This window comes from Somniosus microcephalus, chromosome 17, assembly GCF_052327205.1.
Source record: "Somniosus microcephalus isolate GS21.2 chromosome 17, FLI_Smic_1.0, whole genome shotgun sequence".
Taxonomy (NCBI): Eukaryota; Metazoa; Chordata; class Chondrichthyes; order Squaliformes; family Somniosidae; genus Somniosus; species Somniosus microcephalus.
The window spans coordinates 41,480,078-41,504,496 of NC_141003.1; the positions used below are offsets into that span (position 1 = coordinate 41,480,078).

At 41.8% G+C, this 24,419-nt stretch overlaps 1 protein-coding gene across 5 annotated transcripts; it reads left to right on the plus strand.

Moving 5' to 3' along the window:
- Positions 1-2,338: 2,338 nt before the first annotated feature.
- Positions 2,339-23,655, plus strand: gtse1 (G-2 and S-phase expressed 1). 5 transcript variants are annotated; one of them, XM_086010261.1, is made up of 11 exons: positions 2,339-2,519; positions 4,772-4,846; positions 6,433-6,490; positions 7,860-8,478; positions 10,660-10,807; positions 12,989-13,345; positions 14,016-14,088; positions 15,898-16,236; positions 16,848-17,001; positions 18,418-18,531; positions 23,159-23,642. In XM_086010261.1, exons 2-11 carry the CDS (start codon positions 4,825-4,827, stop codon positions 23,243-23,245), a joined length of 1,971 nt encoding a protein of 656 aa, XP_085866387.1. In that variant the 5' UTR covers positions 2,339-2,519; positions 4,772-4,824; the 3' UTR covers positions 23,246-23,642. The 5 variants fall into 5 exon arrangements, with proteins under 5 accessions (XP_085866387.1, XP_085866389.1, XP_085866390.1 ...); XM_086010263.1 differs by having other exon boundaries at positions 2,340-2,519; positions 4,772-4,843; positions 23,159-23,641; XM_086010264.1 differs by lacking the exon at positions 2,339-2,519 and adding an exon at positions 2,530-2,616 and having other exon boundaries at positions 12,992-13,345; positions 23,159-23,655.
- Positions 23,656-24,419: the final 764 nt, after the last annotated feature.

Consider the following 24,419-nt stretch of genomic DNA (forward strand, 5'->3'; position numbering starts at 1 on the left):
CGGGAATGCCAGCAGATTTACTCGGACGCATCCTCCGCCAAGATCAACTGGAAGAAATATTCCGGACTCCTGGTGGGTCATTGGCGGGTGGACTCCCTGCCGGAGGAGTTCAGGCCTTTCGCCTGGAGCACCACGCACCTCCTCTATTTGGGAGTCTACCTTAGCCCTGCCGAGGACGCCTGGCCGGCGAACTGGCAAGAGCTGGAGTCCAAAGTCACCGCTCGCCTAGGACGCTGGACAGGACTACTCTGAGTGTTGTCCTACAGGGGTCGAGCACTGGTCATAAACCAGCTGGTGGCCGCCATGTTGTGGTACCGGTTGGTCACTTTGATCCCTCCCCCTGCATTTGTCGCCAAGATGCAGAAGAAGCTCATCGACTTCTTCTGGGACAAAAGGAAGCACTGGGTCTCTGCCGCGGTTCTGAGTCTCCCGCTTAGGGAGGGCGGTCAGGCGCTGGTGTGCCTTCGCACCCAGGCTGCGACTTTCCGTTTTCAGACGCTGCAGAGATACCTGTACGTCGAGAATCCTCCGAGATGGTGTGCGCTGGCGACGTATTTTTTCCGCCAGCTGCACGGCCTCAATTACGACACGCAGCTCCTGTTTGTGAAAGTGGGCAGTACGCGTGCCAGCCTGCGGGAGCTGCCTGTCTTCTACCAGGAACTGCTATGGGTTTGGAACTACGTCGCTTCCAGGCGGAGCTCTCCCCCATCAGGAGTGGCGGCGGTCCTTCGGGAGCCGCTGCTCAGGAATCCGCACCTCCACAACCGCGGGTTCGGATGGCTGGCGGAGCGCAGGGCTGTGCCTGGCAAGGTGACTAGAGTCGGGGACCTGCTCGATGGCGGAGGAGCGGGCTGGATGGCGCCGGAGGAGCTGGCGCGGCGCCTGTCTTGGGCCAACGTCCGGCTCGCAGTCAAAGCCATCGAGTCGGTGAAAGTGGCACTGGGCCCCGGCTCCACTAGGTGTATCGAGGTGGCTCAAGCATGTGGGGCGATCCCGTCCGAGCTTTCCCCCGTTCGGACGGAATTCCTCATCGGTGCCCGGCTCCGAAACTCCCCTCGGGAACCGGCGCCTCACAACTTAAGCCCTCTCGAGGAAATACCCTCCGTGCCTTTTCATTCCGCACGGAGGTGTTTCCTGTACGGGCTTCTCCTGCACACTCTCCACTTTGCCATCTTCGCCTGCCGTCCGGACACGCCTTGGCGCGCCATCTTGCCGTCCGGCGGAGGCGGAGGTCCCCAATGGAGGGCTCTCTATGCGGGAGTCCTCCCTTGTTCTATCGGGGACTTGGCCTGGAGGGTGTTGCACGAAGCAGTCCCGTGCAATATGGTTTTAAATAGGTTCACAGACTCCCAGGCCGCCTGCATTTTCTGCGGCCTGGAGGAGCCCGTGTTTCATGTTTGCATGGAGTGTGAGAGGTTGCAGCCCCTCTTTCATTACTTGAAGGGGCTGCTCCTCGATTTTTGGTTGCACTTCAGTCCCACGCTCTTGATCTACGGTCACCCGGTGCAGAGGGTAGCAGGTAGGTTGGAGGACCTCCTCGTGGGTCTGTTCCTGGGCCTGGCTAAAAAAGCCATCAATTGGTCCAGGCAGCGGGCGGTCGAGGGGGTCGTTCAGCCAGATTGCCTGCCTCTCTTCCGCGGCCATGTTCGCGCCCGGGTGGCCCTGGAGATGGAGCACGCGGTGTCCGCCGGCACACTCGAGGCCTTCCGGGACTGGTGGAGACTGCAGGGACTGGAGTGCGTCATCAGTGTCAGCTGTGGCTCAGTTGGTAGCACACTCGCCTCTGAGTCAGAAAGTTGTGGGTTCAAGTCCCCCTCCAGGGAATGGAGCACAAAAATCTAGGCTGACACTCCAGTGAAGTGCTGCACTGTCAGAGGTGCCGTATTTTGGATGAGATGTTAAACCGAGGCCCCGTCTGCTCTCTCAGGTGGATGTGAAAGATCCCATGACACTATTTCCAAGAAGAGCAGGGGAGTTATCCCTGATGTCCTGGCCAATATTTATCCCTCAATCAACATAACAAAACAGATTATCTGGTCATTATCACATTGCTGTTTGTGGGAGCTTGCTGTGCGCAAACTGGCTGTTGTGTTTCCCACATTACTTCATTGGCTGTAAAGTGAGACGTCTGGTGGTCGTGAAAGGCGCTATATAAATGGAAGTCTTTCTTTTATCACCCTGGGAATAGAATTTTATAATGATTTGTTCCTTTTTTGGTAGCACCAATCAAAAATAAACAAATAAACTGTAACTAATAGAACTTTAAATAAATGTTAACAAATCAAATCAGAATTTGGTTTTATAATGATTTGTTAAGTTTCATTTAATTTTTTTTCAAGTTACAGTTCATGGGTTGCACAAAAAGAGGACACGCGCCCGCCGGAGATCGGAACTGCGCATGCACCAACCGGGGAACTACATCTCCCAGAAGGCATTGTCAGCGCGGCGCAGGCGCAGCAAGTGCCGAGTCGCAACGGCCGCCTTTAAATCCGCCAATGAGCAGTGAGCATTTTTGACGCGTGAGTGAATTTAAAATATCGGCGAGGGGGCGAAAGAAGAAAGCTGCCGTTAGTGTGGGGAGAGAGTGAGAGAGGTTCCGGGAGAGGCTGAGCGCTGGTGAGAACCGGGTGGTCAGACATTATTGGGGGGAGGAGGGCCAGCGGCATCCCGGCCAAGCCTGACCCTGTGCTCGCCCTGTCCAAAGCTGCAGGCACTGGATTGGGTTCAGCAACTGCTTCTCTTTAGCCCCACGCACTGAGGCGGGTTGTACTTTCACTACTGTTGCACACTTGCCAGTCACTTAACTTTGAACTGTGGCCGGGGATCTTCTGGTGTGCATGGTTTAGCAGTGCAGTGTGTGATGCACTTCACTGTGGGAGCCATCCTTGAATGTTGTCTGGGGAGAGGAGAAGCGTTAAAGCTGTGTGCTGCTTGGTCTGGGGGAGGAGGAGGAGGGACACCCCAGATTAGTGTCGTGTACTATTGTTCAGGACAAGGTGACTTTACTAGTGGCTGTTATTAAGTAAGGATGAATATGGAGTCTAGAGTCATCTTTTTGTTTTTTAACTTGTCCTATTACCATCTTCACATGCCTTGCACCATCATCCCTTTTGTCTCTTAATCTCTCCTGCCTCCCATCCTAGCACAGACTTTCCCTTTTGTTCTTCCCTCCCTCTGCCCCTACACTTGATTAAAAACCTGTTACATCTCCAACTTTTTTCAGTTCTGACGCAGGGTCATTGACTTGAAGCGCTAACTCTTTCTCTCTTTACAGATGCTGCCTGACCTGCTGAGTATTTCCAGCATTTTCTGATTTTATTTCAGATTTCCAGCATCTGCAGTATTTTGCTTTTTGAATATGGAGTGGTTTGTTATTGCAACAAAATGAGTTTAATGTGTGTGTTTATTACTATTTAAAGGGTTTTACATGTATTTTAATTTCAGTGCAGAAGACGTGTTCTGAATAGGCCTGAAGTTGGTTGGAAGTGATGTAAAAACGTGTTCTCTGTCAGACTTCCAAGTTGGCTTAAAAATCAATGTTTAGGTATTGTGGAAGGCTAAGGGCCAAAGAGAGAAAGAAAATAGACTAGTGAGAGATGCTACTAATAGAGGAGTAGATTTAAACAACCAAGACCAGAGTGGCAATATGATAAGATAAAACATGTGGATGGGTACTTTAGGGAGATCCTAAGAAAGTAGTGGTTTTGAGAATTTTAATGAAAAAGTACTTGCTTTGATGTGTTAAATAAATTGCTACTACTAGTGCTAATTCTTATCTCTTTTTATGATAAATCCAAATAGCCTATTCTTGTGTTGGGCTTGAATGTGTGTGGTTATGATGGCTTTCTGTATATTTAAACTTTAACCAAAGTCATCTGTTGTGTAATGTTGTGGCTTTAAAAAATCATATTTATTTACAGAGTACAAATCAATACTAGTTGGTAACAGTACTTCTGTACCTTTCTGTCTATGCCATGGAAACATGGGTCTATGATTTATGGCAAAACTTGTTACCTGTTCCCAACACAGTCTGATATTGAGCGTCAGAAAACTTAATGTCCTGACTTTTACTGTCCATCAGAAACTTTGACTTTCTGGTGCCATACCCAACAACCACCTCCCCAATGCTCTCGCACCCTCTGCTCTTGCCACCCTACACCATCACCCTCCCAACACTACGACCTAACTACAAAAAGAAAATACTGCAGATGCTGGAAATCTGAAATAAAAACAGAAAATGCTGGAGATGGTCAGGTAGCATCTGTGAAGAGAAACGGAGTTAACGCTTCAGGTCGATGACCTTTCGTCAGAACCTAACTACTTGGCTCGCTCCACTTATCAGTACTGCTACATGTAGTATCTACCACCTAGCTCCAACTTGCTTGCATCCTAGAACCTCTCCTGGGCTTTGGACTAACATAAAATGAACTACATATTTTAAATGGGCATATAATGATCAAGGCCATTGTTTGACAATTTCCACAAATATGCCCATAGAATTAGACCCGAAAATAGCATTTGGCACTATCGCGGTATAATCACTAAATTAGTGACCCTAATCTATATTGTAACATTACATGGGATAAAGCAGTATATCCTCTAACTCATGTGAGCAATGGGGCATGGAGATGTGATGGTGTAAATAAAATATAAGCAGTTTCTGGGATTAAATTGCTTGTGTACATATGAATAGTCAGGATTGTAATTTCCTGAAAAATATACTTTTTTTTCATCATCTTTACTGTTTGTATTTACTTGTGTTCTCTTACAGTGCTTGAAAACTGAATCCTCGGTTTCCACCTGCTGCAGAGATCAATATAAGAAATGGATTTGCAAACTGACCGTGGTAGTATAACTTTGTTATTTGGGATATCTTGTAGCAATCCAACCATACAGGACAGATTCCTTTTCAGCTGAGTTTGATCTCTGGAACACAGATGGCTTTAATTAGCTTGTGCTTCTTTCCAAATAAAAAGTGCCATGCCTTCATCAAAAGGCAGTAAGAGGGAGCTCAGTGGGTTAGACACTAGCCTTTTGCCTTTGGAACCTGGTTCATCCTAACCAGCTCATGCTGATGGGATTCAAATCTCAGAGATATTAGTTAAGGCCAAAGTTGTAGGAATCTGGGATACATCTTGAGAGTGGATAAGAAATTGGCTGAAGGGTAGGAAACAACGGGTACTTGTTGACGGAGCTATATCAAGATTGGGGTGGGGTGAGTGAGGGGGGTATAAATGTTGGTGCCACTTTGGTCCTTGTTGGGCCACTACTGTTTCTAATTTACATCAATGACTTGGGCTCTGAAATTGTATGCAAATTGGTCAAATCAAATTTGCAAATTATACTAAACTAGGAAGGGCACTGCAATTGGCGGAGGGAGCTCAGAAATGACAAAATGTACAAGTGGACAGAAGACTGGCAGATGAAAGTTAATACATGCTGAAGTAAAGTACTGCACATACAAAAGAAAAGTGCACAACGCACATACTCCATGAATGGTGTTGAAATAGCTAAAGCAGAAGTTGAGGGAAACCTTAGTCCTATAGACTTGATGCTCAACATGCCCAACTGATGCATTTGGCTAAATAGAGAGAAAGTCTTGATCAAACTGCATAGGTCTCTGCTCATTGAGTACTGTGTCCAGACTTTGAATTTCTTGGGACGTTTTGCTACATTAAAGGTGTTATATAAATGCAAGTTGTTGTTGAATCCCTTCTGTCTTGGACACAAGGGATTCAAGTCTTGGATGCAATATAGAGAAAAGCTGTAAGTCTAATCTCAGCGTCCACGGTCTGAGTTATATGGAAAGACCTGTAGAAACTTAACTTTTCAGCCTTGAAAGAACACACCAGAGGTACAATTTTAGAGGTGTATATAGGAAAGTTAATGGTATAGAGAAAGTAAATCCAGAAAAATAAATTGCGAGAGTAAGACGAGGGGTCATGGGTTCAAACCATTAAAAGGTAAATTTAGTACAGAGATCGGGAAGCTCTTCACACAGTGGTGAATACATGAAATGGACTCCTGGATAGAAAAGTAGAGACTTATTTTAAGAAGCAATTGGATACTGCAGTGTGGGACTTCAGGGTTTTTCCTCATTCATAATCATCTTGAGGACTGGAGGTGGTGGGTTGTTTAGTGCACACTCAATTCAAGAGATTGTTGAAAAGGAGATTTTGCTCCAAAGCTGCTGTCAACTAGTAGTTTGAAAACATAAAATTTAGGAAAAAGAAAAGACTAAAATGGGGGTAAATGTATAGTTATTCCTTTTTACCCTCTGGATTATGTTACAATTTATTTGGGTACTGTTATCTTTTTTAAATGGGGAAGTTCAAAGTTAAAGTTGCAAAAATGTTCTCTTTAATATCTTCTCATTTAGTATTCTACGTGTCTCTGTCAATGAGTTCAGCAGCATGTAATTTGTATTTTCAGATTTCAACCTTTTGTCTGAAGAGAATTCTGACTTTGACATTCTGTTATCTCCTGGAAGGTAAAAATGTTCAATTTCTCGAGCTTGTTACTGCTGTAATGGACAAACAAAATGCAGTGACTGTCGCATTCCAATTGCAATAAGCATTTGATAGGGTTCTATATAAAGACATTGGTGATTGTGGTCTAGTTGGGGAGATGGGGTATGCTACTGGCTATAAAATATTTTCAACCACAAAATGGAGGGTAGTCATAAATGGAAACTTTTTGAGCCAGAATGGGGTTGTGTGTGGAATCGAACACAAGATTTCCAAATGGTACAGCACAGAAGGAGGCCATTCAGCCCATCGAGTCTGCACTGGCTTTTTCGAAGAGCAATCCCGTTAGTCCCACTTCCCTGCTCTTTCTCCTTATCCCTGCAATTTTTTCTCCTCCAAGTATTTATCCAATTCCCTTTTTGAAGGCTACTATTGAATTTGTACCCACCATCCTATCGGGTAGTGCATTTCAAATCCTAGCCACTCGTTGCATTAAAAAAAGGTTTTCCTCCTGTCGCCTCTGGTTCTTTTGCCAATCACCTTAAATCTGTGCCCTCTCATTATTGACCCTTCTGCCATTGGAAATAGTTTATCTATCTTTATTTACTCTATCTAAATCCTTCATGACTTTTAAATACCTCTATCAAATCTCCTCTTCACCGCCTTTGCTCTGAGGAAAACAACCCCAGCTTCTCCAGTCTATCCACGTAACTCTCTTCCCTCATCCCTGGAACCATTCTAGTAAATCTCTTCTGTACCCTCTGCAAAGAATTCACATGCTTCCTAAAGTGTGGTGCCCAGAATTGGACACAATACTCCAGCTGAGGCCAAACTAGTATTTTATATAGGTTTAGCATAACTTCCTGGCTTTTGTACTCTATGCCTCTATTTATAAAGCCCAGGATTCCCATATGCTTTCAAATCAAATAGCCTGCCCACACTTGCTGTCTAGACTCCTATATATAGCATCAGTCCTTAGATGAGGTACCAGAGAGCAACCTACACTTGTGGCATCCTACTCTGGAAATAGTTATAATTTGGGAACAGAAAGGAGAAGATTTTAGGCTACTTAATGTGTACATTTGTTCCAAATGTGTTACTGAGCAGAAGTGTAAAATGGAGCTCGGACACTCTCTGGGAAGGAGAGGGGGACGAGAGAAAGCTGTCCCCAGGCCACGTCCTAGAACTGGTTCAGCAACATTGGTATTGTCTAGGAGCAAGTTAGCTGCAGTTGGCGTACAGCCTTGAAGCAGAGTTCAGTTTAACTAAAAGTTTAGTCTATACAGTATGTTCACGTAACTTAAGGGAGTTTAATGTTTGAGCTTCAAACTGAAGAAATTATACATTTTATAATAACTTTTCAATCTTAAACTAGGAGGTTTTTTTTCTTAGTGGAAAAAGTGATGACGATGAAGTTTTCCTTGGGCCAGTTCGACATGTGGAAAAATGCGTTGCTGTTGGTATTGACTTAAATCGTGAGGAAGAGAAAAGTTTCAAGTCAACAGAAACTCTGAGTTGGAGTCCTCTGAACACAGACAATTTTGTTGAAGTTTTCAGAGAAGCCAACTTACTAGCACAACATTATGGAAACCATGTGGAGGGGAAGTCTACGAAAATGGAAAATAAAATGATTCACAATTCACTTGTGGAACAATTTATAGAGGAATCAAAATTAAAACTAACCCTTCTGAAGGGTATTAGCAGTCCAAGTTGTCTAAGAAGAGAAACCTTTGTAGTTCAAGATAGTTCACTGAAGTTACTTCCACCCGCAATCCAGAAGCAACTTCAGGTTTCTTCTTCAGATACTCGTCCTGGGTTTCCGTTAAAATCACCTAAGAAAACTGGTGTTCAGATAACCAACTCTTATATGCAGCCCTTACAAAACTGTGGAACTCCATCCTCATTAGTCAATAAAGATGTGGCTTCTTGTACTGAGAACACCACTTTCAAGGAAGCTCCATCAGTTGAACCACCAATATGTGCACCAACAAATCTCATGACATCTGAAAAGGTAAACAGTTTTATTGATCTTGGTAAAGCAAAGCAATTCAGATCAGAATACTAGAAGTTTATCAAAGAGAAGTTATTTAATGTTACCTGTTGCTCTTAAGTTGTTTAATGTTAACAATTTCAGTAAGTGTGATGGGCTGGTTAGATGCAAGAGTTTGTACTAGTAGATCTTTTGTAGCATGGTTTATGGCTAGTGCAAGATCTGGAGTGTTTCTGTTGTTTGTTGTGATCCTGCTGCAGCATAAACACAACAGTGGCTTGCCCATTGCTACCATAACCACGAACTTTTTCAAGCAACTCCAAAGCTTCATTTAAGATGCAAATACATTTGTCCTTCCCCAGGCTATTTTTCTTAGTTTTTTTTGTTCTACTGTCCAAAATTGGAATTGTAGCATCTACTTAAGGTGCAAGTAGTTTGTTTCTCCTTCCCCCAAAATGAGTTTCCACTAGTGGCGTTAAATTCAGTATCAAAGTGCCTCAAATTGCCCTCTGGCCCAGTGATGCCAAAAAAAATTTCAAATGACACTGGCTCGGAATTGTTATTTAATTGCTCAAATTGTATCTTTTTTAAAAAGAAAACTTAAATATTTATTCTCTCCTTTTATGCTGCAGTTATTTGTAAATCTGCCTAGTTGCCATGAGGTGGGGATTTGCACAAAGAATTACATAGAAATTGCAACATAGAAACAGGCTGTTTGGTCCAACCAGTCCATGCAAGCAGTGTCTGCCTTTATTCCCTCTTCCTTCAACCACCTATCTCCTCTAAGTGCTGACATAGTTACTACTTCAGTCACCAATTGGTAGTTTATTCCACAGCAATCAAAACCATTTTTTTAAGTTTCTCCTATTCTGTCCTAAATCTTTTACATTTAATCTCCTATTTATGCCCCCTTGTTCTAGACCCCTCCATCACTGGAAACTATTCCTATCTACACTGTCCCAACTATCTTTAACTCTTTTTAAACATCTGTCAAATCACCTCAATCTCCTTGGTTCTAATCTAAAATAGCCCACTTTTTCATGTTGGTTTTTTTTGTATTTGTATTTCCTTGTACCAGACAGCAAGCTGGTGAATCTGTGCTGTACCATCTCTATTGCTTCAGATAGTGTGGAAACTGTACTCCAGCTGTGGTCTTAATAAAGTTTTTAATAGATTTGCCATTCCTATTGTCTGCTCCTGTTCTAGTATCGTCATGGTACACTCTGGGAATTGTCACAGGAGTGGGGTGAAAACTATTCCTGTGATGCATCACCGAATTTGTGCACGGGAGCTAGAAATCCTCAGTACCACAAATTTCTGCTCCAGCACCAGACTGAAGAGTTTGTCACGTGGGAGAATATTTATCCAGGCATTTCTAACTAAATATTTTGTAAACAAAATTATAATTTTTAGCTTGTTGCAAATGTTAATGGTATACATTTGCCTGCAAGTAAAACAAGAAAGTAGAGTTCAAGAAATGTGATTTATTTTGTGATAGTTGTTGGTTTTTTGATTATTTGGGTGGTCTTGTGGATCAACATTGTTCAGTTAAGTGATTTATTTTTTGAATGGTTCAGATATCATGTTGGGACTTTTTTTAGCCCAGCAAGTGCAGCTGACACTTTCCTGCACCAAACTGAGGTGCGCTAGGTGCAAAATGTTTAATCGTGTTAGTTATAAATTATACTGAATAATCCTTTACAGTGCACCAGTGCATTTGGTTGGGATGGGGTCAGATACTATCTGAATTGCCAGAGTATGTTCCAAGAATTTTGGTCACTGGACTACTTTCCACCTCTGAGCTGTGAATTCTAGTGTTACGCAGAGTCAAGTCATATTTTTACTTTTCAAAATAAAATACAAATGTGACTTTGGGTTGTTTACTGCCCATTTTATAAATGGCTCAGTAATTGTATGGGTCTGTTGTATCGTCTGCCCCATTTATTCTGCAGGGTAGATTGCAACTGATGCAAAATTGCTGTTGCAACTTTCCAGCCCCTCCACAGATTTTGTTTTGGGGAAGGGATTTACAGGCTAGCAGTGCCAAAAATGCACTGTTGGTTTGCACTGGCTTTCCCTCTGGGCAGCATAAAGTTGTGTAAGACCAAGCAGAGCGGGAGAAACTTTGAACCACCTATGCTTAGGAGGAAAACCTCTTTTTAACTGTTAAAAATCTGAGGAAAAAGACTTGTTTTATTGTAGCTCAGCCTACGAAAGGTATTGGGGTCTAAGGCTTCGAGTTCTATGAAGAAGAGCGGTGCTGGTATGGCAGTAAGAACTCTCAACCATACTGCGTCATCTACATCCAGTCTCCATTCTAGTCTTCACACTTCCCCTACTGCTGGCAGAGGTAAGTTGGATTTTCAATCTTGAAACATTTTGTAACCAGTAACTCAACTGGGTGGAGTATGGTTTTTGTTTTTCATGCCTACTGCTTTTAAATTCATGCTATGCAATCTCAAATTATGTTACTTAAAAAAAAAAAAAAAAAACTGAGGGGCCTTGTTAACTTTTGACACGCCATTACCTGATGTAGATACTAGGTGAACATCAGTAAATTGGAGTTATCTTCATACCCCTACAGGGCTCTGTTGTATGCCCATTGAAAAGTTAACACTATTGCTGTAAAATTAGGAAGCACCAAGTCTTGCTATTTGCGGTGTCCCTATTCACCCAGGAATACGCTCTCTGGCAGAGTTGGTACTGTAGCAGGTTTTCTGTGCAGCAGCACTACACCCCAGTCCAAAAAAGTAAGATTGTACAATATTTTCATAGTTCTATCAAACAGTTACTGCTACTAACTTTTTTTAAAAAGTATAGTTTCTGTTTAATCAAGATTGTATGATATTACAAGTCATTGAATTACTAATTTCTTTTGACCTTTCTCCTCTTCTATCCAAATCTCTTACTATTCTGAAAAGCCAGAGAAAAGTTGGACCCTTCTTTGGTCATGTAGGACTTGGTTTTGGACTTGTTTGGGACAATTAGACAAAATTCTTCAAGTCAATGAAATGTAGAGATCTTGATCCAGATTAAAGTTTGTGGCATAAAAAGCATTGTGCTGGAACTCTTCTGTTCCTGGGGAGAGAGAGGGACACAACATTTGTGGCTCTCTAGAATGAGCATTCTCTCAAATTCCTCAAAGGACCAAGGAAAGTGTTCTGTTTGAGGCAGGTGGCTGTGACTTGTAAACAAAATGTGTGGTTTTAATCATTTGAGTCCCCTAATGTATTGTTGAACCTTATTCCAACACTTTATACATTAATACCAAGAAGGTTTTAATTTTTACCTGTTCAACCTCCATCTGTAAATGAATAGGTAGCCATTCAAATGGGGCTATGGGAATCACTGGGGCACTCTTATTTGCCATGGCAATATTTGACCTATCTATCTGTGTATAGACCCCATTTTGGAATTATACATTAGTTGGAAGTTGATCAAATAAATGAAAATGTTAGATTGATTACATTCAAAGAAACACATCTACAGTAGCAAAGCACCTTTTCTTATCTGATCCTCTCTTTGACTTAATAAAAAAAATCAGAGTTTCACATTAACTCCTCTCTTGTAAGCTGCTCTTCAGAAGAAATCAAATATGCTTCCAGATCAAGGGTGTGTGCATTAATCTGTGAATGTTGTGGCCTCAATATGGCACTAAACTCTTAAGGGAGCATTGTCCCGTTGAATTTTCCCCAACAGGAAGACTATTTGTTTGTACATGAATGCTGAGCTGCATCCAATGAAGTAGACTGCACCTAACCTCCTATATTTTCTTTTATTTCCCACTGGCAGTTGTGTAAGCTCTGTTCCAGACTTTATAACATAAGTGCAGGGCAATATGATGAGCCCTTTGCCATTCTCCGCTTATAACAATGGGGGTGGAATTCTTGACTTTCATACCCCATGCCTCTTCCAGAAGTGCTCTGGAACTGAGTAGTGCACAAGAATGTTGCAAATTCCTTTATTTTCCTCCTGAGAAGTGGTGGGTCTCTGCTTTATGCTTACCCCAAAGTGTAACTCATAGTGGGGAGTGAGCACACCCACTTTCACCAAGTAATATATTTTGGAAAGGGGGTGTTGTGCAAATGAGAAACTACTATATTGAATGGAAAAGTGCAATTTATAATTGGTTGAAAGTGCTATTTGTGCAAAAGGGCATGTCTTTTTTTATAAAATGCAATTCAAATCTACTAAACTCTGCCCATAGTCCCTTGATTATATAAAATCCCATTCTGGAGTAATGGAGGGGAGGTGAAATAATGGGCTAAATTATATGGTGAACTAACTGATATGTTCAGGATTGTCACGGTTGGAAAAATAGTTTATTTTAAAATGTTAGTTAGAATACAGTGTCAAGTGCTAACATAAAAGGGTGAGTTAAGCTATTTAAAAAAAAAAAAAAAAAATTACTCTGATAAATTCTGCTACTGCAATATTTGCTAAAGGTAATTTCTTGCTATGTAATTCAAATTCAGAGTAGTCTGTTTTCTTGCCTTAGTTTTTGTTTAAGTACTTTCAATTTCTCTTACAGCAGTGTCCCTGAACATGCCCTTAAACTCATCAAAATTGCAAGCCCCAAAAAATGGCAGCAGAATTGCTGCCCCAAAGAGCAAGTCGTCAAGTTCTACATGTGCAATCAACGTTCCAAACACTAAATTAGTGAAACCAGAAAATAGCTGTAAACTAACCACTCCTAGAAAGATGAATCAGCAAGGATCAGTGCTGCAGACTGTGTCCAATAAAGGTTTACAAAGAATTGGCTCAATAACCAATATGAAGGTTGATACTAAAATCAAATCAAACAAAGCCGGAAGTGCACTTGGGAGGGATCAGTGCCCAAAGGCTAAGCCATCTATTGTTCCTAGTCAAGCTTCAAAAAGATCCAGTGGTAAATATAAACACTTATTGTTTGAAATATACAAATCTTGGTCTTGTGTAATTTTAATACCTGGTTTTCATGTCATTTACTATGTCAATCTAGACTTAAACTGTATCAAGTACATGAAATATTTGTCACAAGTGGAATTGGCTGTTGAATTTTCATTGTCTGCAGTGGAAAATAGAAGGTAGTTAAGTGGAAAAATACATAGTGTGTGTGTGTGGGAATCATAATTCCTCTCTAACCGACCTGCATCTACCAAAACAAGATTTTAATTTTTTTTGCTTGGTTATCCAATTACATTTGAATGCTACAGGAAATGTGTTTCTTTCTGGTAGACATCTTTTAAGAATTGCCTTACATTTTTTAATAGATTACAGGTAAGAGTGATTATAGCCAAAGCCCAAAAGTAGATCTATACTGTTAGATTCAAGCTTACCTTATCATTGGTGTATAGGACCTAAGAGAGGACCTGCTCTTTTAGATTTTTTTTGTATCCTGTCTTTTTTGGGAGAGGGGGTTGAGGGTTTGGAACATGCAGGGGAGAGATTTATGTGTACAATTCTTGTTTACTATTGCAGTTGGATATGACTGCTTCATTTTGTGCATTCTGGGGCAAAAAAAGTTTACAGAAGGGTTATTGACTTGTCTATTCATTGTTTTATTAACTCCCATTAAGTGCCTTCACCTGGAACTACAAGGCCAAAAATAACAGAACCAAAGAAGCTGTTGTCTTGCAGTGCAGTTGAAAGGTAATGAGAATGTCCTGATATATGCTTGTTTTGACATTCTATTGTACATGATAACTGCACTTTCAAACTCCCCACAGCCTAGCCTTTTTTCAAATCTCCATCACCCTCCTCCTCAACTCCCATGCTCAACCCCTCTGTGTCTTTGCAAGCTACTAGCCCATCCCAAACCTTATTTCCTCACAGGTGTTTGTATTGCCTTTGAAATCTATGGCCATCTTTCCCATAACATCCTATTTGAATCTCCATCAAGTTTCTGCCCCGCCACAGCAACAAAATGGTCCTAACTAAATTCACAAATGACATTGTGATTATGACCGTGTTGCACTATCCCTCTTTGACCTCTCTGCAGCATTTTATACAGTCGACCGCACCATTCTCCTCCAACGCCTCTCCCCTTTGTTCAGTTCAATGGAGTTGCCCTCACTTGGATTGACTTTTGGCTATCAAATTGTAGCCAGAGCACCTTCAGCAATGGCCTCTCTGCCGCCTTCACTGTTATGTCCCCCAAGGATCTATCCTTGGCACCCTCCTCTTATTTACATGCCGACGCTTAGTGACATCATTTGGAGCCATGGGGTCAGCTTCCACATGTACACTGACAACAGTCAGCTCTACCTCTGCACCAGCTCTCTTGACATCTGCACGACCCTCTCTTGTCAGACTGCTTTTCTGACATTCAGTCCTGAATGAGCCACAATTTGCTCCAGTTAAACCTTGGAAAGATCAAAACCATTGGCCTCAGTCCCTGCCACAAACTCCATACCCTTGCCATGCATCCCATTCCCCTCTTTGGATGCTGTTTGCACTCTTGAGATCAAATAGGACACCAAGCTGAGCTATCGATCTCATGTCCTCTGTCACAAAAACTGCCTACCTCCATCTCTGGAATATTGCCAGGTTTTGCACTTACCTCAACTCAACTGCTGCTGAAACCCTTTTCCATCCCTCAGTCTGTCATCTCCATACTGAACTATTTCAGTACTCTCCTAGCCAGTCTGCTATCCTTCACCTTCCGATAACATCAACAAGGGCAAAACTCTGCCCCTATTCTATTCCACACCAAGTGGCGCTCACCTGTCACCCCGTCTTTGCTGACCTACATTGGTTCCTACACCGCCAGTGCTCCATTTTTAAAAGTCTTTATTCTAATTTTTAACCTTCCTTAATGGCCTTGCCTTTCCCTATCTGGTGCAACCACCCAATGCCCCCCCCCCCCCCCCCCCCCCCCCGGGTAGGCTGCACTGCCTCCTGCGTGGCCTGCCTCCCCCAATGAGCGGCCCATTCAAATTTTTGTGTGTACACGGTATCTACAATATAAAAGCCAGTGAGCAGCCTGCACAGGACCTTGCAATGCAGGAACATTGTCACCATCCTTCTCTTTCTAACACACACCCACCAATGCTCCATTGAGTAGACTCTGGCTTCTTCTGCATTCTCTCTCTCTTCCACCCCACCCCCCCCCCCCAACCACCTTTTTGCCCCACCATTGTTGGCTGTGCATTCAGCTGCCTAGGCCCCATGCTCTGGAACTCTTCCCTTAACCTCGCCACCTCCCTCTCGTCCTTTTAAGACTCTCCTTAAACCCAACCTCTGACTATCCTTTGGTCAGCCCTCTCAATGTCTTATTTGGAGAAGAAATGTGGTCACCGTTAAGTGGCTGGTTCCCACTAGGTTTTAATGTCTTGGGAGTGAGGTTGTAGAAATGTTTTCCTTGTTTCAAAGTAAGTTTGTCTTCCAAATATTGGATTAAAAGTATTTTACTCTATTTTGTTTATAGCTTGCTAATTTCACATTAAATCTTTTCATCAGTGGTATAGTGGCTAGTACTCCAAACAAAACTCCTGTTCGAGGACTGCTGCAAACACCCAACATGCTAAACAGACCAGTTTCGGTAACGCCTGGCACAAGACATTTATCTGCTTTACCTACACCATTAAATCGTCGCATGTCGGGTGTTCCAGCATTTACTCCCCGAACACAACCAAGACCTGGGTCATTATCTCACCAAACTACAGCTAATCGAAACCGTTGCATGTCGGGTGTACCAGCATTTACTCCCCGAACACAACCAAGACCTGGGCCATCATCTCATCAAACTACAGCTAATCGAAACCGTAGTATGTCAGCCAGTGGCGCTATTCTGGCAAGGTGAGAGATTTTGTTTTCGAGAGGTTTTTAAAATCTCTGGTATGCTTTGGCTTTTTTTTGCTAACCAGAAGATAGTTATCTTTTTTAAAAATATGTTTGTGTATCTTTATTAGGAAATTCAAACAAATCTTATTCAATAGAGAGTGCATCAGACTCTTACAGGAACTACTGTTCCAAGACATTTAAAAAGAAAAATGGGTATTGATGAAGGGCTGAATTGCATTTTCCTTCTACCTCCTCTCCCATTAACAAACTGCAATTATACTGCCATAAATATTTCACCAGATACACTGGTAGCCAGTTCCACCATTTTGCAATGCATTTTGAATATAATATGAAAATGTGCTTTTGAAGTGTCAACCATGAATAACTGGAGACAGTGACTTAATTTTTGCTTGGCTCATTCAGTGATGCATTGATTTCTCTGAATTCAACACTAATACACAGCAAGTCTTCCACTAGCTTTGGATGTCTGTAGCTAAGGAGTGAGAATGTGCTTGCAGCATGTCATGGCGATGCTGCTGGGGGTGGGGGGGGGTTGTGGGGAATTCAATGTTTACAATTTTAGACATTTTACAGCCTGTTGCCATGAACTGTTTTTGTCTCGGTAGTAAACAGAAACTGTCAGGGAAGCCACAGGCTCTTTGGTCATCTGATTCCTCCAAAGAGGAAATATCTCCACCTCTGGTTCCTTGCTTTCTGGATTTCTCTCCTGATAAACCAGAGACTGCCAAAGAGCAGCCATCCGAGACTCAAATCAAGGAGGTATGGAATGCACTATAGATCAAGGGATGTTAATATTGCAATAATAAAGCTACTTAACTATAAAGATGCTTTTTTAGCTAGTAACCCTGTGAGTATAATTGTTTTAAACACATCTGTTTGTTGTATCTATCCACTCTTCTATTCTTTCCTCTCCTATCAAATATGACTTTTAGAATTCTATATTTCTTTAACAGAAAATTCTTGCCTGTTTCCTGCTGGGTCTCCTTTTGGGAAGTGGAAGCAACATTCGTATTTGACTGTATTAAAACTTATCTCTGCTGTTTGCCTATTTTTCAAATTCTCTTTATTTAGTGGCATTCTACTTTAGAATGATTAACTTTTCATTGTTCCAAGACCAATTTCAAAAGGCACAATTTTGTTGAATTTGGGATCGGCAGTATCAACTTTGATGAAACATTCTAAAACCTAAAGGATATCAGTCAGCCCATGAAATCTTTTGGATTTAAAAAAAATTAATTCTCAGGATGTGGCTGACTCTCTGGCAAAGCTAACATTTCCTGCCCATTCCTAGTTGCCTTGAGAAGGTGGTGGTGGGCAGCTGCCTTGAACCGAAGTAGTTGTTTTGCATAGAATCTACAGCACAAACGGGCCGTTCGGCCCAACTAGTCCATACCTGTGTATATGCTCCATTCAACTGAGTGGCTTGCTAGGCCATTTCAGAGGGAAGTCAAACCCGTTTGTGTGGGACTGGAGTCGTGTATAGGCCAGACTGGGTAAGGCCAGCAGGGTTTCTTCCCTAAAGGACATTAGAAAACCAGTTGGCGATTTATGGTAATCCAACAGCTTCATGGTCACTTTTTACTAATACCATCTTTTTTTATTTTCAATTCTCTGGATTATTAGTCAAGGCCTCTGGATTACTGGTCCAGTAACACAATCACTGCACTAACATCCCCACTGGCTAATGTGTTCCCTCGAATTTACTTTGACACTTGACGACCTAACTAATGTACGACTTTGTCTGCCATCTACTGAATAAATAGGCTGTAAGCCTGTCTTTGAGAAGAGAATGGTGTTCAGCATGGATAACTGTTCACAACTCATTCTTCCATTATCACCCAAGCTGAAAGCTTTCTGTTAAGTGTTCTATTTTCAGCATTTTTTTTCCTGTTTAGGTGGCAATATGTCTATTGTAGATTTTAGAAAGTTGGCTTCATTTAAAAAATTTTGAATGTCTTTCTGGGTGTGTGTTCTCTATTTTAGTCATCTAATAAACATTGTGGTAGCTAACTGTTCACTGTATTTATGTTTTTAGCTATTTGATGCACTGCTTTTATTTAATGGAATAATTTTTGAAACTGCTTACCTGGCCTATTTGAACAATTAATTGTCCACTGATTGGATAAGACCAATTTCATACTTCCTTTTCATCCATATTAATTTTTTCTCCACTAGAATCTTCTAGTTGAAGTTAATACAAAAAATATGCAAATTGAAGACCGCCTACTTATTGATCTCTCAAACACTCCTGATCTAAAGAGAGTTGCACCAGTGAAGATTGTTGAACTGGTAAGTTAGATATTGGTTAGCTTGTTTCAGGATGCTTGAACAGGAATCTGTTGTAAATTTAACATTTAATATGCCAGGGATATCCAAACTATAGTCCATGGCCTTCAAAGCCCAGTCAACACGATTCTATTTGTGCTTTTTTAACTCATTGGTCTGACTTGAGTTTCATGGACCTGGAGGTTTGGAAAGAATTATCTCATTGGTGGTAAAACCTAAATCCGAACACCAAGATCGGTTCGTGTCCCCAGCTTGCAAATGTATGCAAATTAATAAGAATGTTGACTTGTGCTTTATATGTGGCTCCATGGTATGCACCTAAGTGGCCTACAGACAAGCCACTGAGCACCATGTTGCCTAACCCAGTCAACAGTAGCAATATAAAATAGATAATGTCAGCTGCGGCTCAGTTGGTAGCACCCTCTCCTCTGAGTCAGAAGGTTGTGGGTTCAGATACTGAAGCGCACAAATCTAGGCTGACACACTCAGTGCAGTACTGAGGAAGTGCTGCACTGTCTGATGAGACGTTAAACCGAGGTCCCGTCTGCTCTCTCAGGTGGACATAAAAGATCCCATGGCACTATTTTGAAGAAGAGTAGGAGTTATCCCTGGTGCCCTGGTCAATATTTACCCTTCAACCAACATCACTTTAAAAAATAATAATAATATTTTTTTTTTTTTTTTTTTAATTATCTGGTTGTGGGAGCTTGCTGTGTGCAAATTGGCTGCCGTGTTTCCTATATTACTACACTTCAAAAAATACTTCATTGGCTGTAAAGTGCTTTGGGATGTCCGGTGGTTGTGAAAGGTGCTATATAAATGCAAGTCTTTCTTTTTAATGCCAAGCACTTGGACAAACTGACACTTATTTTGTAAAATGTATAAAGAAAAGTGGGTTAATATTTTGGGTGTATTCCCTTTGTGGTTCACACCTGAAATGTTAACTTTTTTTTTTTCTCTCTTAGATGTGATGGGAAGTGGGACAGCCAGAAGTTGTAGTCCATGTTTGAACCAATGGCATGGGTAGGAACAGGGCTGAGGTCCTACAGGCAGAGTTTCAGGAGCTAGGAAAGATATTAAAGAACAGGAGCTCAAAGATCTCTGGATTACTCTCTGCCATGTGCTAGTGTGTACAAAACAGGAAGATAATGCTAGTGACTGTATGGCTGAAGAAGTGATGCAGGAGGGAAGACTTCAGATTCCTGGGGCATTGGGACCAGTTCTGAGGCAGGAGGGAGTTGGATGGGTTGCACCTGAACAGGGCTGGGGCCAATGTCCTTGCGGGAGGTTACCTTGTACTATGGGGGGAGAGTTTAAACTAATTTGGCAGGGAGAGGGGAACCAGGACGTAGCAGCAGAGGAGAGACGAGGTGCATAGAAAACTAGGAGGGACAAACGGCAACAAAATAGATAGTGTAGAAAGAGCCAGAGTAGTCTGCTTTGCTTTTGTCTTCCATGGTGTCAGAATGCATGTGTGTTAATGCAAGAAGTGTTAGATAAGGTTGATAAGCTGCAGGCACAAGTTGCCACATGGGTTTATGATGTAGTGGTTATAACAGAGACCTGGCTTAAACGTAGGCATGAATGGAAACTAAACATTCCTGGCTACAATGTATTCAGGAGGGATAGGGAAGGAAAAAAGAATGGAAGGGGGTGGTGAGTGACAGTATTGATCAAGATTAATATTGCAGTTTCACAGAGGGACTATAAAGTAGAGGATTCAATGTTTGGTTAGAGTTGAGGAACGGAAAAGGAGCTGTTACATTGCTGGGTGTTTTCTATAGAACCCCAAATAGTGAGAAGGAGATAGAGGAGCAAATCTGTAGGCATATTTCAGAGAAGTGTAAAAATAATATAGCAGTAACTGTAGGGGACTTTAATTACCCTATAATAGACTGGGGGGAAATGTAAAGGGCAAGGAGGATGAAGAATTCCTAAAATTTGTACAGGGGACTTTCTTAATGTTTCTAGTCCAACAAAGAACCAGTGCTGGATCTAGTTCTAAGGAATGAAGTGGGGCAAGTGGAGTGCATTTCAGTGGGAGAACATTTGGGTAATAGTGATCATAATAGAATTAGGTCTTTAGTAGTAGTTATGAAAGGGGACAAAGAAAAATCAAAGTTGAAAATACCCAACTGGAAGATGGCTAATTTCAATGATTTTGAGGAGCCAGCACAGGTGGATTGGAAACAAAGATTGTCTAAAAACAGTAAATGAGCAATGGCAGGCCTTCAAGGCAGAGAGTTCGGGTACAAACCAAGCATATTCCCATAAGGAGGAAATATGGGGCATCCAAAGCTAGAGCTCACTGGATGTCAAAGGGAATGGAGGTTAAAATAAAACAAAAAGGAGGTTTATGACAAATGTCAGGTACAGAATACAGCAGAAAACCAGGCAGAATACAGAGTGCAGGGGGAAATTGAAAAAGGATACAAGGGCAAAGAGAATGAGAAGTTGGTGGGTAACATAACCGGGAACCCAAAATTCTTTTATAAACCTGTAAAAGGGTATTTAAAGGAATGATGGGGCCGATTCAGGATAAAGAAGGAAATCTTCTTGTAGAGGCAGAGGACTTGACTGAGGTACTGAATGCGTACTATGCATCTGTCTTCATGAGTATGAAGTTAATGTCGCAGTAGAGGAGGAGAGAGTAGAGATATTGAATAGGATGAAAATAGATAGAAAGGAGGTGCTGAATAGGTTGGTATCACTCAAAGTTAACAAATCACCTGGTCCAGATGGGATGCATCCTAGGTTGCTGAGGGAAGCAAGGATAGAGATAGCAGAGGATCTGACCACAATCTTTCAATCCTCCTTGGATATGGGAGTGGTGCCCGAGAGCTGAAAGTCTGAAAATGTTACACTCCAATTGAAAAAAGGGAAGAGATGAGGGACAATGGTAACTTGGGTACATAATTGGCTAAGGGATAGGAGGAAGAGAGTAATGGTGAACAGGCATTTTTCTAGCTGGAGAGAAGTATGCAGGGGAGTACCCCAGCGATCGGTATTGGGGACCAATATCATGGCCGCGCAGCTGTCCAGCAGTCCTGTGCAGGCCTCGCAGCTGTCTGAAGGTCCCGCACAGGTTGTTTTACAATGGAAAAACCACACGTGCGGAAATTTGAATGGGCTGTGCAGCCCATAAAAGAAAGTCTTACATTTATTTAGCGTCTTTCAGGACATCCCAAAGCGCTTTACAGCCAATGAAGTACTTTTTGAAGTGTACTGTCTGTTGTAATGTAAGAAACATAGCAGCCAATTTGCACACAGCAAGCTCCCACAACCAGCAATGTGATAATGACCAGATAACCTTTTTTGGTGATGTTGATTGAGGGATAAATATTGGCCAGGACACTGGGGATAACTCCCCTATTTTTCTTTGAAATAGTGCCATGGGACCTTTTACATCCACCCAAGAGAGCAGATGGGACCTTTGTTTAATGTCTCATCTGAAAGACAGCACCTCTGACAGTGCAGCACTCACTCAGTATTGCACTGGAGTGTCAGCCTAGATTTTGTGCTCAAGTCTCTGGAATGGTACTTGAACCCACAACCTTCTGACCTTGGAGGTGAGGGTACTACCAACTGAGCCACAGCTGACACTAGGGGCCGTGCACCCAAACAAAAATTCGAGGGAATATTGAATAGGACTGTTGCTTTTCTTTTATATATAAATGACCTGGATTTTGGTATAGGAGTACAATTTTGAAGTTTGTGGATGATCCAAAACTTGGCATTGTAGTAAATAGTGAGGAGGATAGTAACTGACTTCAGGAGGACATAGACAGACTTGTGAATTGGGCAGACACATGGTTGATGCAATTTAATGTGGCTAAGTGTGAAGTAATGCATTTTGGGAGGAACCACATGAAGAGGCAGGACAATTTAAATGGTACTCTTGAGGGGTGTGCAAGAGCAGAGGGACCTGGGCATGCATACACTCACATCTTTGAAGGTGGCATGGCAAGTTGATAAAGCAGTTAAGAAAGTGTGTGGGATACTTTGCTTTATAAATGGGGGCACTGAATCTAAAAACAAGGAAGTCTTGCTAAACCTTTACAAATCATTGGTTGGGCCTCAGCTGGAGTATTGTGTACAATTCTGGGCACCACACTTTAAGAAGGATGTCGAGGCCTTGGAGAGGTTACAGAGGAGGCTTACCAGTCGTAGAGATTGGAGAAGCTGGGATTGTTGTTCTTGGAGCAGAGATGGTTAAGGAGAGACCTAATAGAGATATTCAAAATTATGAGAGGCTTTAATAGTGCAAGTGGGGAGAAATTGTTTCTTCTGGCAAGTAGGTCAGTAACCAGAGATCATAGATTTAAAATAATTGGCAAAAGAACTAGAGGGGAAATGATAACTTTTTTTTTCAGAGGGTTGTTAAGATCTGGAACACTACTTGAAAGGGTGGTGGTAGCAGATTCCATAGGAACTTTCAAAAGGCAATGGGACATGTACTTGAGGACTAATTTGCAGGGTTATGGGGAGAAAGCTGGGGTGTGGAACTAACTTGGACAGCTCTTTCAAAGAGCTGGCAGAGGCATGACTGACCAAATGACAGCCTCCTGTGCTGTAAGATTCTATTGTGTACTTCAACTTTTTCTAAAAGTAAAACAATATTCTATTTTAGCTTATAGATTTCAGCTCTCCTCTGATTATGTTGAGCCCTACAAACAAGGAAAATGTGGATGTGGACTCGCCTTTGCTGAGGTTTTAAAAAGACTCCTGTTGTGATCTACAGTTACTATACATATTACTGTATTAAGATTGCTTCAATCTTGTTCTTCAAACTGCTTTGTTCTTGTGTTGTGTAATTTACTTTTTTATGTGAGTATAAGCCTACAAATTCCTTGTTTCTAAGTCAATGAATTGCTGAAATAATGAGTCAGTGTCTCTTTTTTGGATTACTATCAATGTATCTTTGGACTACAATATTTAAAATTAATTTTGGATTACACTGATTATCATATTTTTCCTTGGTAGTCAGTGAATTTTGTCTAGTGATTTTTAAAAAAAAGTTTTAAAACTGAATAAAAGCCTAATCAAATGAATAACTGGAGGGAAAAAAAGTGTACTTTTTTTCAAGACCTGATACTCCATCCAATTTGGTATGTATGGATTTTCTTGTTGCAATGGTTACAATTTCAAATCTGTATTAGTATAACTGGATAGTTAGAACATAATATTTTAGAAAGTATTTGAAAATATTTATGGCAAACTTTGAGCAGGGCCTTGGTATTAGCCTGCTCACTTTCTGTAAACTTAAGTTGCAAAAGATTTAATGCAGCACCACACACTTGGGTTACATCTTGTGCTGAGATCCTGTAATAAAATACAGGTATGGCAGGACATTTTTAATGTACAAGTTGAAACTATAAAAGACACAAGTTATACTGGGCTCACTTTTTTAAAAAGAGGAAAAAAACTTTAGACTTCTATTATAAGAGCTCCAGTATAATGTTTGTATTTTCTTTCTAACTGCAATTATTGTATAGCAAACCTTCGGAGGTTCCAAATTAACCTTTTTCTAGACTAGATAAACTACAAGTATTGAGATCCTCTAGTCTATAAAAATATTGCAGGCTGTGTTAATGGTCACCTAATTCTCATGTAGCAGTGTGGCATAATGATTTAAATACAAGGGCCTAGAAATTCAGTTGGGCGCGCCAGCCGTTAGCGCCTTGGGGGAGTAGATCTCAAGTGCTAGGCACTTATCGCCCGGGCGCAGCGCGATCTGCGCCTCTTCCCCAACTTCAGGACACATTTAGCGCCGGCGCAAAGTCTTAGCGCGCGCGCGCCCTGCTGCGCACGCAGATCATGACGTCATATAATAGTGCAACGCCCTTTGTGCGCCCCAAACCGGAACTTCACTCGCGCCGGCCCATTGTGCG